The 15,155-nt window shown below is 49.1% G+C and overlaps 1 protein-coding gene across 15 annotated transcripts in view; it reads right to left on the reverse strand.

Moving 5' to 3' along the window:
- Positions 1–2,178: 2,178 nt before the first annotated feature.
- Positions 2,179–15,155, reverse strand: part of CASZ1 (castor zinc finger 1) — a 276,669-nt gene continuing 263,692 nt past the window's right edge. For 14 of the 15 annotated variants that reach the window (XM_064678565.1, XM_064678558.1, XM_064678557.1 and 11 more), the window contains 4 exons: positions 13,935–14,083; positions 11,912–12,146; positions 10,254–10,544; positions 2,179–7,056 (listed from right to left, as the gene is read on the reverse strand). In XM_064678565.1, coding sequence (XP_064534635.1) covers positions 5,795–7,056; positions 10,254–10,544; positions 11,912–12,146; positions 13,935–14,083 — 1,937 coding nt within the window. In that variant the 3' untranslated portion in view covers positions 2,179–5,794. The remainder of the gene's footprint in view (positions 7,057–10,253; positions 10,545–11,911; positions 12,147–13,934; positions 14,084–15,155) is intronic. The other variant, XM_064678566.1, reaches the window with a different exon arrangement.

A 15,155-nucleotide genomic window follows, 5' to 3' on the forward strand; every position in this document is an offset into this window, starting at 1 on the left:
CTGCTCCCGGGTTCTCTGACGATGGCAGAGAGGCACAAAGACCCGGCTGCTTCGAGATGGCTGGGGAAGAGCCACATGGGAGGGCTGTTCTCGTGTTCTTTGGGTAAAATGAGAACTTGGACATTGCTTGGCTCTGCATCTCCAGTAGCACTTGGCAGGACAGGAATCGTGCAGTGCCCAGGAGCTCACCCGGCACTGCCAACAGGGGATGGATGCACAGACACCCAAATCCTGCTGTTGGTGCACAACCAGCTGCATTTCCAGGGCACTGGAGCCCATCCAGGAAGGGAGCTGGATGTGTGCTGTCTGTGGGCAGTTCGGGGGCCTCACCACCGGCAGAACCATTTTGGGCAGGGTGGAGGCAGCTCTCGTGCAGAGTTCAGTCCTGGCACACGTAAGGATCCCCACCAGGACTGGGGATGGGTGCCTGCAGTGACCTGCCATGGAGGGTGGATGCTTAGGGACGTGTCGGCCCCTGGCAGGCACCGCAAGGGCAATCACTGCAGAGCACAGGATGTGCTGGAAAACATGCACTGGGGCTTTCTTTCCCTCAAAGTAACTTGCTCCCTTCCTCATAAAGTGGCATCTACTGCCTGTCCCAGAGCAGGGATGCCGGTGACGAAAGCCTGTTCCAGACCCACCTTGGGTGTGAAAGTGCCCAGGCCTGGGATGAGTCCTGGGTAGGAGCACAGGGGACAGGCTGGATTGAGCAGGTTTTTAGCTCATCTGTCATTCTTCCCACCAGCCCCCTTGGCAGCTGGAGCAGCTGTACCAGGGCACTGTGCCCACACTGGGGCTGTCAGGACACCCTTCTGCCAGGACATCCTCACCCCTGATGGCAGCCAGAACTCTGGTGTGCACAGGTTTGTGCAGCAGGAAAAGCTGCCGAGCAGCCAGGGAGGAAGGCTGGCTCTGGGCTGTTTGATGGCTGGGGCACAGCTCTGTGTTCTTGCTGAGTTCTGCCAGAAGTGTGTGACTGAGGAGATCTACTGCCCCCTCCCCTTCCATCCAGACAGGATGTGTCATTCAGGCTCCTGTCTTTTTTGTGTGGGTGAGTCAAAGATGTCGATTTGGGGCTTTGAGTGTCCCTGTAAGGCTTCAGGTGGGTCTCAGCAAGGGCAGTTCCACCATGGATCCCAATCCAGCACTCTGAGCCTGTAGGCCAAGGTAGGAGGGGAAAAGTCAAAATGTGAACGGTCACCTCTCTAATTCCACATCCCAATTAGCACGTTGTGGAGCTGTGAGCAGGGCTTTACCAGGGACCCTGATGGTACTTCCAATAAAACCACAGCACTGTGGAAAACCTTAAGGCCAGAGTCCATGTAAAGAGAATTCCCTTCCTACTGCACTTCCCATCTGAGCACTGCTGCTCCCTGTTCCGTGGGTGCAGGGCTTCCAAACACCCCCTGCTCCAAGCTCTTAAAAACATAAACCTCAAGCAAGAAGACAACTTGATCACTTAAAACTTTGGGGTTTTTTTTTCCAGTTTTTATTGAGTGAAAATGTCAAACCTTGCATCAGTCATGCAAAAAAAAAAAAAATCAAATAAATAAAACACATATATTAAATTTCTAATAGCACTAAATTCAAGTGGAAAAATATTCAGTTCTTAATAACGCAGGTGCTGAAGAGACCAGATTCAAGTAAATCAGAGCACACCATCCTGTTTAGGGTGTTTTTTTTCACTTTCTGCATTTTTGTCTCAAAACCTATATATATATCTATATATCTATATATATGTATATACATATAGATATATACACACACACATATATATGTGCATACATATTATTTTTATATTTATATATATACACATACATATTTATAAAACATTAAAAAGAGCATTGGTGGTTCAAGCATTTATTTCCCCCCCCTCCCCCACGGAAAGAAAAAAAAAACCAACAACAAAACAAAAAAAAATTACACATTTAAAATTCAAAATGAGCTAGCAATGGCTTATAGTCCTAGTGTGCAATATGGATATTACAAAAGGCTAGAATCCTCCCTCATTGTCTTTTTTTTTTTTTTAATTTTTGTTTTTTTAAAGTTGTTTTTGTGGTTTTTTTTTTTGCTACATTGGAAAATTTTTTTAAATTTTTTTTTTTCTTTACAAAATTCCTTCCACGCAGACTTTAATCCAGTTGAGTTTGTGGCTAGAATGAACAATCTAGTCAATAGTTTTTGTTTCTTTTTTTTTTTTTTTGCTCTTCAGCAGTGAATGGTAGCAGAATCAGGAGGGTCCATCTCAAGGTTTATTTTGTTTGGTTTTTTTATCTTGTTTTGGACAGAACAGTTCCGTTTCCTCTCTCCTCTTTCCCCTCCTCACAGAGTCAGTTGAATCTCCCTCTCTTTCTCTGGTCATTCTTTAAGCACATAATTTCAACAGCACTGACAGTCCCACTGATACGAGAGCTTGGAGTGACCAACGCCTGCTCTGACGGGTCCTTGGGCTGCTGAGGCCCTGGGTCAGAAAAGCACTTAAGCTCAGGCTTAAACCTGGGCCTGCTCAGAGTCATCTGCTTAAGGGTTTTGCTGAATTAAAGCCTGGACATGGCAGAATAAAAAGTCGGGTTTAACCTTGTTGACTTGTTGTTGTTGTTGTTGCGAACAGAGACAGTGTAAGAGTTACAGGAGCAGGAGGAGGATGCTCTGGGGCCGGCCCGGCCGGTGGCCACTGTCCTGCCAGGGCACCTGACCCTGCCCAGGGGTCACCTGGAGCAGCAGCCTGGGGGGAAAGAACTCTTGTTCCCTGTGCCAGCTCCCGGAGAAGGGGGGATAGAACTTTGGGAGAAGGGCCGAGATGTCAGGGAGAAGTAAGGGCGCCTTGGGGGAGAAAATGGTGTGCATAGATAAACACAGGCCCTTCTAGCACGTTGGGCCCCACAGAAGGACGTGTGACACGGGGCCCATCCCGGCGGATCCCGGCCCGCTCCTGCCCCCGGGATGTGTCCCGGCCAGCGCCAGGCAGAGCTGCTGGACAGGTCACCCCCTCTCTCCACACACTTCTGCTTTCCTGCTTTCCCCACTGCTGTGCAGTGACTCCTGGAGTCTGGTGAGATACGAAACGCTGTGTCCCAGTGCAGGTTCCCAGCTCCGGGCAGCAGGGACAGGGCCCGTCTGTCCCCAGGGACAGGGTGGCCCAAGGGAGCCCTGTGCTGGCCCTGGCACCGGGCAGGGCTCAGTGCTGCTCCCACAGTCACTGACAGACATCCTGTGTTTCAGTGGTACAAAATCACCACATCTGCTTTGCCAGATGTGGCTTTGTGTTACATCCAAGGATTCCTCCTGGAGCCCATCACCATCCTATCTAAGTATTGGACATGGGGAAAATGTACAGAACCTGCAGCAAATGCTGGTAAAGTTAAATATTTGTCTGCCCCATCCCATTTTGAGAAATTCCAGGGCATCATTCCATCACTCTGCCCCAGGAACATGAGCTTCATTCTATTCAGGAATCAGGTTGTGCTAGGAAACACACAGCTGAGGGCAGGGGATATACCAAACAAAACAAAAACAAACAAACAAACAAAAAAACCCCTATAAAAATAAAAGCCACACAAATAGCTGATAGAGGAAAAGAACTCCAAAGAATTAAATAAACTACAAACTAGTAATAACAATATTTCATTTGTTTTTGTTTTTTCTTTTTTTTTTTTTCATTTGTTTCATCTCTACAAAATTCAAGTTAGAATTCGGAACCGTGCAGCTCCGGTCAGTGCTGGGAGTGTCAAGTCAGCCTCAAACCGCAGCGTTAAGGCCCCCCCTCCCCTGCCACCCCCTACAAACAAACACTACATCGAAGGAGAGAGAAAAAAATAAAAAAAAAAAAAAAAAGGAGAAAAAAAAAATTGCACACAATTAACCATATCTAAGGGCTATCCAGAAGGCAGGTGACCCCCCCTCGTCCCCCTGGCATTGGTGGTTTCTCTTTTGTTCTATATATAGTAATAACCTTTACAGGAAAAATACTGTACAACTTTTTTTTTTTTTTTTGCCTTTCCTTTTGAAACATTATCTGAACATTCTGTCCCCACATTTACACAGCTGAGCTGCTTGTTTATAAATCAGACCTGATCTGCACCAGTTCCTTAGGGAAATAATTAAAAAAAAAAAACCAAACAAAAAACCAACGCAACCTAAACTTCTTGAGGCCTTTATCTGTTCAGAGTGAAAACAAATCCCGGGGATCCCTTGGAGCTGAAGGGCTCGTAGAGCTGAGGAGGGGAGAGGGCGCCTGCATGGTATGAGAAAAAAATAATTAGGTTTTTTTTTTTTTTAAAAAGGGACAAAGCTCAGACTAGGCTGGTATACTTAAAACTGGCACCGAAATAACTATTATCAGAATTAATCCATACTAGTCCTTCTGGAGCCCTGGTGTGTGGACAAGCCCTCTCAGGCTCAGGCAAGGATTTGGGGTCAAACAGCCACTGGTTCACCTGCTGCTGGAGTCTGGGACAGTGTCCTGTAGTGTGTGTTCCCAGACCAGGTTAGGAAAGGCGCGTCCCCTCCTGCCCCAGGGCCGAGCAGGACACCCACCGCGGATCCCGGGCCTGTCCTGCCTCCTCCTGCCTCGGCAGCGCTGCCTTGGCCTCTCCCAGAGTCACCAGGGCTCCGTGTCTGTCCTGTCCTGGTGCCAGGCTGGGGACAGGGCTGGGCACGGGACATTCCTGTCCTGGTGCCAGCGCTCGGGGCAGAGCCCGGACGCTCCTCTGAGCACGGTGCTCCCTGTGGGACAGGGCAGCTCACAACCTCCTGAGATGGGGATACTGAAGCACCACAAAAACGCCTCACCCTCAGCAGAGAGGAAGCACCTGGGGGTTGGGATGAGATGGAACTGGATGGCGGATTAACCCCAGTCCTCCAGTGTGACAGACCCTGTGACTGCCCGCTGTGTTCTTCCCAGGTTACTTCAGCTAAATCCCTACAGGCAGAGCAGCAGGGATGAGGAGAGGTGTCCTACAGAGAAAGTGTAGACTGAGAAAGTTTTACAATATAAATAGCATTCAAAATTATTATCATTAACAGTAAAAAGGATCTGGAAGAACAGAGGAGTGTCCCGTTCCCACCCCTGCTCGTTCATTAATGCGTCCTCATTTATGTGACAATAAATACCCACTCCCACCCTGGCTGTCTGATGCCATTCATTTAATGCTGGAGAAAGAAGGGGGAGGGGTGGAGAGAGAGCACACCCCTCACCCCTCCTTCCCACCGGCAAAAGCTGAGCTACTTGTCTCTGTGACACCAATTCCTTGAATTTTATATATGTGTGTGTGTGCGTACATTATATATAGAGAGACACACACACAAATATATATCTCTAAAATTCATTACCTGTTGTTCCCACCCACCCCCCTCCAAGAAGTGGAGATTATTATTATTATCGTACAACTGAAAACATGGAAAAATAAAACCCAGAAAGAAAATTGGGGGGATAGAGCCCCACCCATAACAAAGGGTCCCCAGATGGGCACAGGCCCCACGCACCATGCAGGGAGCAGGGAAGAGCAGCAGGTACCCTCAAGGTTCATGTCCATATAAAGGGTATTTTTTGCTGCATCCTGCCCCCTGTTCCGGGATCTGTAGAATGGATGAGGCAGCACCAGTCCTGCTGCAAACCGATCTCTTATGGGACCTGGGGAGGAGCAGGGGTTTCCTTCCTTCCTCTCTCTCGTGTGTGTGGCACGGAGTTTGTTTTTCATTTGCCATCCCAATCTTTGTTCTCGCCTCACATAGGGTCCTCTTAGTAATTCTGTGTAAGAGCAAAACCAAACCACTGCCGTCGTTGTCTCTTGGATTAAGGAGAAGCTGCTGGAGCAGCGGTGGAGGCTGGGGCAGCAGCTGGAGCAGGAGCAGGAGCAGGAGCAGGAGCTGGGGCTGGAGTGAGGGCTGGCTCGCCCTGTGGCCTGGAAGCATCACCATGGTCTGTGGAAGAAGCAGCCTCCTCTGGTTCTCCATCTTCTTTAGTGGCCAGGCCTTCAGGGTCAGGCAGCGATTCTTCAGAATCCGTGTTCAGGTCTTCCTCTTCATCGTCCTCCTCGTCGTCATCATCATCATCCTCCTCTTCGTCATCCTCCTCTTCTTCATTCATCTCCTCCTCGTCATCCTCTTCATCCTCTTGGGAAGAGTCATCCTCGTCCTCCACATCACCAGAGCCCGATGCCCCCGGGCCCCTCTCCTGGGCCGCGGTCCCAGCTCTGCTCGGGGACGGGCCCTCGGTGGCCTCTGCCTGTTTCTTGCTGAGGTCCAGGGAGTCGTTGAGGCCCACGCCGGCCGCGTTCTGCAGGAAGAAGAGGGAGCTGTTGTTGTCAGTGCTGAGGTTGAGGGAGCTGTCCAGGTTGATGGAAGAGTTCTGGATGTCATACTCGAGGGTGGAGTGGGCGAGGCCCTCGGGGCCAGGGGAGATGGCAGGCAGCTCCCCTCGCTCCTGCTTCTCGTGCTTGCGCTTGTGCGAGTCCATCTGTGACATACCCACCACCGTGTGTTTGCAGCCAGGGTAGGTGCAGTGGAAGTGGGAGCACTTGAGTTTGTACTTGCAGTCGGGCACCTCGCAGTCCACGCTGGAGCTGAACTGGCAGAAGCCCGCGGCGCTGATGACGTCCTGCTTGCCGTGGTGCTTGCGGTGGGCTGTCACCTTGGTGCTGTCAGTGCAGCGGAAGCCGCAGCGCAGACAGTGGAAGTGTGTGCTATTGCCAGAGAACTGACAGTCTGGGAAGTTACAACTCAGCGAAGACTTGAAGCGTTTGAAATCATCCAACACCAGGTTGTCGACGCGGTCGTGGTGCTGCGCGTGCTTGTACATGTGGGTGCGGCCGCAGAACTTGTAGCCGCAGTTCTCCCGCGTGCAGTGGTAGTGGGTCACCTTGAGGGAGAACTGGCAGCTGGAGTCCTTGCAGTCCTCGTAGAGGTCGTAGCGCCGGAATCCCTCCAGCATCATCCCCTCATCCAGCATCTTGCGGGAGGACGCGGTCTTGCGGCGCTTCCCAAACGGGGACATGTCCTCGATGATCCAGAAGCGCTTTTTGGCCCCCGAGGCAGTTGGCATAGTGATGGTGTTCCCTGGGGAGAGAAAGCGAGAGCGGTGTTGCTGACAGCCAGGTCTCTGCCTCTCCCAGCCATCCTGGCAAGCTCATCCCTCGAGCTCTGAGTGAGCCTGAGCTCCGGGATCCAGCACTGGCTGGCGCCTGCTGGACATCACTTCCTCAATTTTCAGTATATCCTGCCTTGCCTCAGCTGGTGAAGCTGATCTTGTCCAAATGCTAACTGTTGCTTCTCTATTCGATACTCTCACAGTTTCTCCTGCTGCTTAATTAATCTCTAGTCCCGTTTTCCTCAAATGAGACTTGAATAGGGAGGAGCTGGCTTGTTCCAGTCCAAGGACTAAGGTGTGTTACTGCAGTTCTTCACCACTGGAGTGGTGAAGGAGTTTCAGGGTGCTAAAAGCCAGGATGTGTGCACTGTTCCACCTATCCAGGCTCTTGAAATCCACTACCATTGCCAAGGACAGGCAGGAAGTGAAGAAGATCCCATGCCTGATTAAAACTGCACAGGGGGGAATTTATAGAAACAGGATGGACTTTGGCCAGGAGACTGCACCATCCCTCACTGTAATGAGCCTACATATTACAGTGAGTGCACTTAGAAAGACAGATGGACAGATGTTCAATGGGGCTAATTCTCATCATCACTAGCCAGTGGACTCTGAGAGAAAATACCAGTTCTGCAGCTTTCCCCTGGGTCTCAAAAATCACATGATGCCCCCAGTAAATAAAGAGCCCTCATCTGTCTTCCCTTTCATTCACAGGGCCAGTGCATCTGGCCAGTGCTCCCGTCCCCCAGGAACACAGTGACATCAAGGACTCGACCTCATTATATCTATTAACTTTTTTTCCTTCTCTGCTTGCTAGTTTCAGAATCAAACCACAATCTCCAGTATCAACATGCAGCACAGACAAGGTTGGAGGCAGGAATTTCTCACCAGGTGCAGACCCGTGAGTGTAATTGGAAATTATAGCTTGCAACTAAAACATACTTCTTTTTTTTTTGCCTCTCTTCCTGCTGAAACTGCCATCCTCTTGAAAAGAGACACCATTTGTGACACTCAGTGCCTGGGGCCCGAGAACCCAGAGCAGCTTGAATCCTTGTCTGGGAGACTGAAGGAGCAGTCATCTGTTTGACTGGTGTAGAATTATTTCCCTTTCTGGCTGATGCACAGGTATTCCAGGAATAGTATTCCATACTAGTGCTGCCCTGCTGGCCCTTCAGTGACACCCCTTCAAAAGAAGGAGGTGACCACTGAGGGAACTCCCGGAGTTACCCTGGCACTGTAGGACACGAGTCACTGGAGTGGAGCAGGAACCTCCTCTCCCACATGGCCAGGCTAGAGAGGCTGCAGGATCAACAGAAGGTTTCTCCACACCCATTTGTTCATGGCACTTGTGCTCAGGCTGCAGGTCAGGACACCAGCCTGGGGCTCCCAGGGCAAGCCCTCGGAGTGAAGGGAGCTGGTGCAAACTGCACACTGGGGATAACTCTGTGTCACTGCAGGCTGGGGACTGGCAGGCGCTTCACTACAGAATCTGGGACCAATTTACTCCCTGCTCCCCCCTGAACATCTGGAACTGTAAAATCCAGTTCTCCACTCCCAGCCAACTCGTGTGAGTGCATTTGTGCCTGGACAAGTTGCTGGTGTCCAGAGAAACTCCTTATTTTTAGAAAATTACAGCCAAACCATCAAATCCTTTAGCATTAATTAGCGTGAATGGTCATACTGTCTGTCTTCAGATGGGAATATGGGATACGTCATCTTTGGGGAAAGACTCTGGATGAGAAATAAGTAGAATTTAAATTGTACCTGTTTAAAACTCAATGTATCTACCCAGCTTTTACAACAGTTAAACAGATGTGCTTAAAACTTTAGTTAAAAAGCAATTCTGTTTCCTCATACAGGCAAAGTTTTGGAGTAAGGGCATGATGGAGAGAGATGACACCTTGGGGCACTCTCCTCCTTTGCCACCAGCCAACCTTCAGTCCCTGCACCCCATGGAACATTACAAGCCTCAGTGGATGTGATCCCCAGCAAATCTCAGTGGTAAATGTTTGCCATGAGCTTGTCTCTCCAACTACCAAACTGTACATAGGTAAAAACAAGAAACTTAAAAGTCTTTGATTAGAGGAAGCACAGCACAAGGTTAAGATGTTTCAGGTTGCATGCAAATAGTTAAAAAAGAAGCAAAAATATAGTTTCTTGTGAATTTTGTTAATTGGCACACACTCCTCTGGACAGGGCAAGGATCCTTCTCCTGCCAAGTCCCATGAGAAAAACCCGTGAACTTCCAAGGGGAGTTGGTCCTCCAGCCACAGTCCCAACCACTGACCTCGGATTTACACATTACTAAAACTGGCAGGAAGAATGACTGGGACATTTGTAGGCTGCCAGAAGCCTCTTAAGTGTGAACTTTAAGCATATGCCCTTAATTAACTAGAAAAGAGTTGGGAGTTGGGAGAAGAAGCCAAAACTGAGACACACCCTAAAAACCAATCCCAGCTGGAATGAAAATCCCCAGCCTGAGACATCTCTGATCTTAGTCACACATGGGAAACATGGCAGCTTAAAACTAAAAAATCTCTCTGTGTTTTCTGCAGCTGGTTAGAGCAGATATAAATAACAGTGAGTGTGAGAAACAGCCCGAGCTGCCTGATGATGTCATGGTGTGACACTGCCTGGACTTCATGGGGAAGGCCCTGAGCTGTGGCTACATATGAAGCTCCCAAGATCAACAGAAACACAGGACCTGGTACCTCCTCAGACATGGACCTGCCAAGATACACGTGCAGCAGACTATGGCAGGCACTGGGCTGGGTGGCCTGGAAGATCTAAGCAAGAATCCCAAGTCCCATTAATGCCACATGAGCCAAAGTTTGCTCTGTGGCCTCCTTGATGTTATCAAGAGGCTGAAAGTGCATTTTAGCTGTGGATTTTGTTAGGTTTTTCTCATAGTTAGGAATTGGTGGGAATTGCTCTCAGGTACCTGAGTGTCTGTGAATGATTTGCTGTGGTTTTGGTTCCTTTAGCTGTGGTTACTGTGTGAGCAGGGAGAAGGAGCAGGCACGGGCAGGCCCCTGGGTAACGTTAGATAAGGCACAGAGCGACCTCGGCTGCTCTACTGACCCAAAGGTGCAGAGAAAAAACGTGGGCAGGGTGAGTGGGGAAGGAGGTGGGCACAGGACACAGAGAGAAAGCAAAGAAGTGTTACCTGCTGCATCCTGCACTAAGGGAACGTCACTTTTTACTGGAGTTGGAGTGGCAATGATGGGCGAGAACCCAGCGGTGCTGGCGGCAGGCATGACAATGCCTCTGCTGGCTCCCAGAGTGGCACTGAGCAGGGAGTACGAGAGACAAGATGGAGAGAAGAGATAGGGCAGGGTGGGGAGGGGAGACCTAAGCAGGGCTTGTGAGAAAGATGGAGGCAGAGATGGTGGTGGAGGTTGTGGTGCAGTGTGGGCATCGTCGGCAGCAGCAGTAGCAGTAGAAGGAACCAGGCAGCCTGGAGAATGTGGAGAGAAAAAAAAGCAGAAAAAAAAAGAACAAAAAAAAGGAAAAAAAAGAAAAAACACAACAAAACAAAAACCAAAACAAAACAAAAAACAAAAGAACTGAAATGAGAACCCAAGAGCAGAAGCAATATGATGAATGGAAAATACATTCACAAATGTATGAAACAGAACTGCAATGGAGAAGGAACAGAAGGTGAGGAACTGACAGCACCAGGAAGAGAAGGGTTGTCTCTGCAGGAAGTAGGGTGGTTTTATGGCATGGGGAAAGAGCCACAGGGTTTCAGGCAGGAATTCCTGATTGACTGGTCCTTGTTCACCTATGTGGTGCCTGCCTGTTCCAACTACCAGCTGTAAGGGTGCTCTCTCTGACATCTGGGGGGTGGAGCTGCTCCTGCCTGGAGAGCATTTCCTAGGAAATGTGACTTGGGCCACCACTGACACAGGAGAGAGTGCCAGGAACCACTGCCCACAGAACCCTCTGGAGGAGCCACAATGTCATGGGGCAACCACTGTGGGGACTCAGCAGTGACATGAGGCTGGCTGGGCCATGGGATGGCCTTCATCTGGTGTGGGAAAGAAAAGTAGGAAAATTAAAGCAAATTGAGGCAGCCTATGCAGAGTGTCACACTTAACCTGGGAAGGACAGCTAAGAGATTCCTGAAACCGTGAGATGATAACAGAACTCCAAACTGGCACCTGAGTCCTGACAAGCTGACCCTGTAACACAGGGCAGTGTGAGATGGCTGCACGTTACCCTGGCAAACGGGACACAAGGGCAGGAACTTAATTCCCAAAAGAGGGGGTGATGGGGGTCTCCTCTGTGCAACACTGCACAAAGTGGAACAAGAGTTTCTGTGTGAGGAAGGGAGCTCTCTGAGCTGCTTTTATATGTGGCTTCCTGAAGATGTGGTAGGTTTTATCCCCTGTGTAGATAATATTTGTTGTTGTACAGTCCTTCTGTATCTCACCAGTACAGGAAAGTGCCTGACTTCAGATGCTGCTCAAGGAAATACAAAAAGGTACCAAGGGAAATGCCAAGTACAGAACAGGCCCACAGCTTTTTTTTTTTTTTTAAATCAACTATTAAAATAGACTCAACTCCAAGACCCAGGATAAAAACCTCTCTTGATGGGGACAAAAAAGATATGCTGTTAGTTCCTGGATGCTTGAGGTGCACATTTTGATGGACCTTTCTCCCAAGTGCTGGAGAGAGCTGGGTTAGCGTGAGGCACTACTGTGAAGTTGGTACAGTTCATATTTTAAGGTGCAGCTATCCCTTGGCCTCTCTTCATGAGTTTATCTCCCAAGAGAGCAGGCAACTGATGACCCATTTCACACCCCTGCCCTTCTCCCTTACCTGCTGATGTACTTTCGTTGCCCACTGGAGTGCTGGAGCAGCTGCGGTCCATGTTGGAAGATTCTGAGGAGATCCCCCCAGGGCTACAGCCAGTGTAATCCATGTACTCATCTGTTTCCGTGTCCATCATGCTGGGGGGTCCCTGGAAGGAAGCTGGGGTTCCTGATGAGGCTGGGCTGGGTGCCATGCTGCCAACCTGGGGGAGATTCTCATTTCTTGGAGTGTGGCCAATAACCTGCAGCAAGAAAACAGGACAGGGACTTTCACACCAAAAGCGAGATGCCAAGACCAAAACCATCTGTCTGCACGTTTATCTCTCTCCAGTTCATGAGGGATGGCTGGAACATGCTTGTGAGTGGAACCCATGGCACTGGGAGAGTGAATCTTCCTGCATGGGGAGCTCAGAGCATTAAACTTGGCACGGGCACCCTGGTATGTGAATTGTGATGCGCTCAGAGGCTGGGAGTGTTAATCTTGGCACCACCTCCTGGTGTGTGGATTCTGAGGCGTTCACAAACAGGAGGTGTTAATCTTGGCATTGCTGCCTCACTGGGTAGGTCCTGCTGCAGTCAGACCCTGGAAACATGACTGTCAGTGCTGAGACACGGGGGACACACGTGTGTGCTGTGCTCTCAGCGGCCTGGCCTTGTCTGGACAGTCATGGGTTGGTACCCAGAGTATTTCCCAACACTGCACCAACTGCCTACAGAGCACCATGGCATGGGAAAAACTGGAGGCAGTGGCAGCCCAGCAGTCTGGTCAGCTCTGCCACGAGCCCCAGGCTGTGGTTTGATCCTTGTTTGCTTGTTTGCTGGACTGCTCCATGGGCTGAGCCCAGACCAGGATGAGTGCTGTGTGCTCCCAGGACTGCTCAGGCCACCACTGCTGCTTCTCACTGACACAGGACTGCCAGTGAAAGGAGATGGAGGTCAAACCCAGCATTCTCTGCCCAGCATGCACTAAAATTCTCAGGTCTGAACTCAGCATGTGCTACAAGAGTACTGAACACAAATCTATTTGTTAAACCCTGAGTTGGATTCTTGTACCTAAGCTTTCTGTGTAAAGACCCAAAGCTGCCACAACAGCAACACCAGTTCCTTGGCATCTGTGAACTCATTAAATCCAACAGCACTAGGCTTGAACAGTTCACTTACTGACAGTAGTTAATAACTAACAGGGACCTCTCATTCCCATGTTGTGGAATGAAAGAGGGTTTCCATCTTGCTTCTACAGATGGTCCTTTTTGTTTTCCATAAACCAGATGATGTTCTTATGGTCAGATCAGCCACAGGCATTTAAATAAAGCCAGCTTGTTTCATCTCCCAAGTCAATGGAAGCTAAAGCAACTGAAGAGCAAGAACAAGCAGGAGGTGGCAGGAATGCTGTCCCTTGGAGCAGCAGCTCAGTTCTGAGGCTCTTCCATTTATTCAGAGAACAGATAAATCTACTCTGCCAGTTGCTCTCAGTTACATGTTAGAAAAGCAGCAACTGCATCACTGCTACTTCCTGAGAGAGGACAGGAGTGCCCCAGCTAACTCCACATCAATAAGGGAAGAGAAATTTCAAGCCTGGTATTTCTCCCATCTTAGGTGGAAGCAGCAAATGATTCTTTATGTGCAACAGGAAATGTTTGCTTTAACCAGCACGTTCAATTCTTCCACATCCTAAGCACTTTAATTTTAATAAGCCAATTGTGTATACTGAGAGAGCTGGGAGAGAGTGCAAGCTGTAAATATGATTATTTTAGTGTTATCCTTCTCAATTTTTCCCCCCATAATTCACAAGGAGAAGCTGTTTACACTAAGCAATGCCTTGCTGTCTGTGCTTCATCATCTTTCCTCATATCGTGTAAGTCCAGCGAGGTAAAGCCACTCTGGGTGTTCTCCCATATCCCAGTAGGATCCCCCCAGTGCAGACACACATTCTTAAGAGTCTGGGTCCAAGTGTCCTGGCCCTGCAGCAGCTTTGCAGCCAAAGGGGCCAACGCTGCCTGTGGATCTACAGCTCCAATAACAGGAGTTACCTGAGTGGGAACACGATCGAAGTTCTTCCCCAGCATCCTCCTCATGTGCTTTCTGGCGTGGGATGTCATTTGGTGCTTGAGCAGGAAGGAGAACTGGCAGCCCTCTCGGATGCAGTGGAAGTGACTGTTCACCTGGTTGTATTTGCAACCTGCAGACACAAAACCCGTTGTATGTAGTGCACGAAGGTACGGGGAGGGAGCAGGGCTGGGGGGAAGGTGGTTGGACAGGACAAAGCTGCTGCCACGTGGGTTTCTGGGGGATTGAACATTATCAATGGCCGTGGCTTCTTCAGGAACAGTCTTGAAGGTAAAAAAACAAACCCACAGTCTATTGCCTGCTGAGCTACTGCAAGAGAGGATTACAGTGTATGCTGATTTAAGAAGTGAGCCTGAGCCGAGTCCCATCCTTCATTGTTTCATTATAAAGAAAGGAACATTACCATTACATCTAGTTGTGCCTAATGCTCTCCAGTCTTAGCTAGTGCCTTTTCTTTTACAAAGAGAACAAAACCAAGACATTTAGCTGTATCACAGAAGTTACAGTCAAAAATACACGCTCATAATTAGATTAGAAATAAAAAGTTCTTTTTCTCTTTTTTTCCTTTAACTGTGCTCTCAGAAAAGCAGTCTCCTATCAGCTCTAGCTCTGGACAGTGTGTGCTCTCTGGCCAGATAGGAATGAGCCAGGAAGTGTTCATTGCCACTCCAAATTTGTTGTATAATAGGGGCAGCTACTGAACAACAAGCAATTCACTGGGTTCTGGCATAGAGCACTTCACACGTTCTGCTCCTCGTGGCTACAGTCATGTGTGCCAGGGGTGTGTGGCATTAACAATCCCAAACAGCCACTTCCTATAGCTGATAAATAATGGCTTGGTTTAGTTCAAACACAGCTGTACCAATAATCAAGTTCTGCTGTTCTCCCCCCCTCCCTTGGCCATACCCTCAGATACACAGAGGTACAGCCAGGCTCACTTGTACTCACTTTTACGCCCATCCACCTTTACTTGAACACGTATTTTTTCATCTCTCTCTCCAATCATACACGTATATATTTATACACACAGAAACATACATTAAAAAAACCCAACACCCTATCATGTGTGTTTGTTCAGAAACATTCACAGCCCTTAAAGCAGGGCAGTGATTTCTGCTTACACCCATACACACACATTTTCTGAATATATCTCTACACACACAACATAAAAGGCAGAGACGTAG

This window comes from Pseudopipra pipra, chromosome 22 (genome assembly GCF_036250125.1).
Source record: "Pseudopipra pipra isolate bDixPip1 chromosome 22, bDixPip1.hap1, whole genome shotgun sequence".
NCBI classification, from domain to species: Eukaryota; Metazoa; Chordata; class Aves; order Passeriformes; family Pipridae; genus Pseudopipra; species Pseudopipra pipra.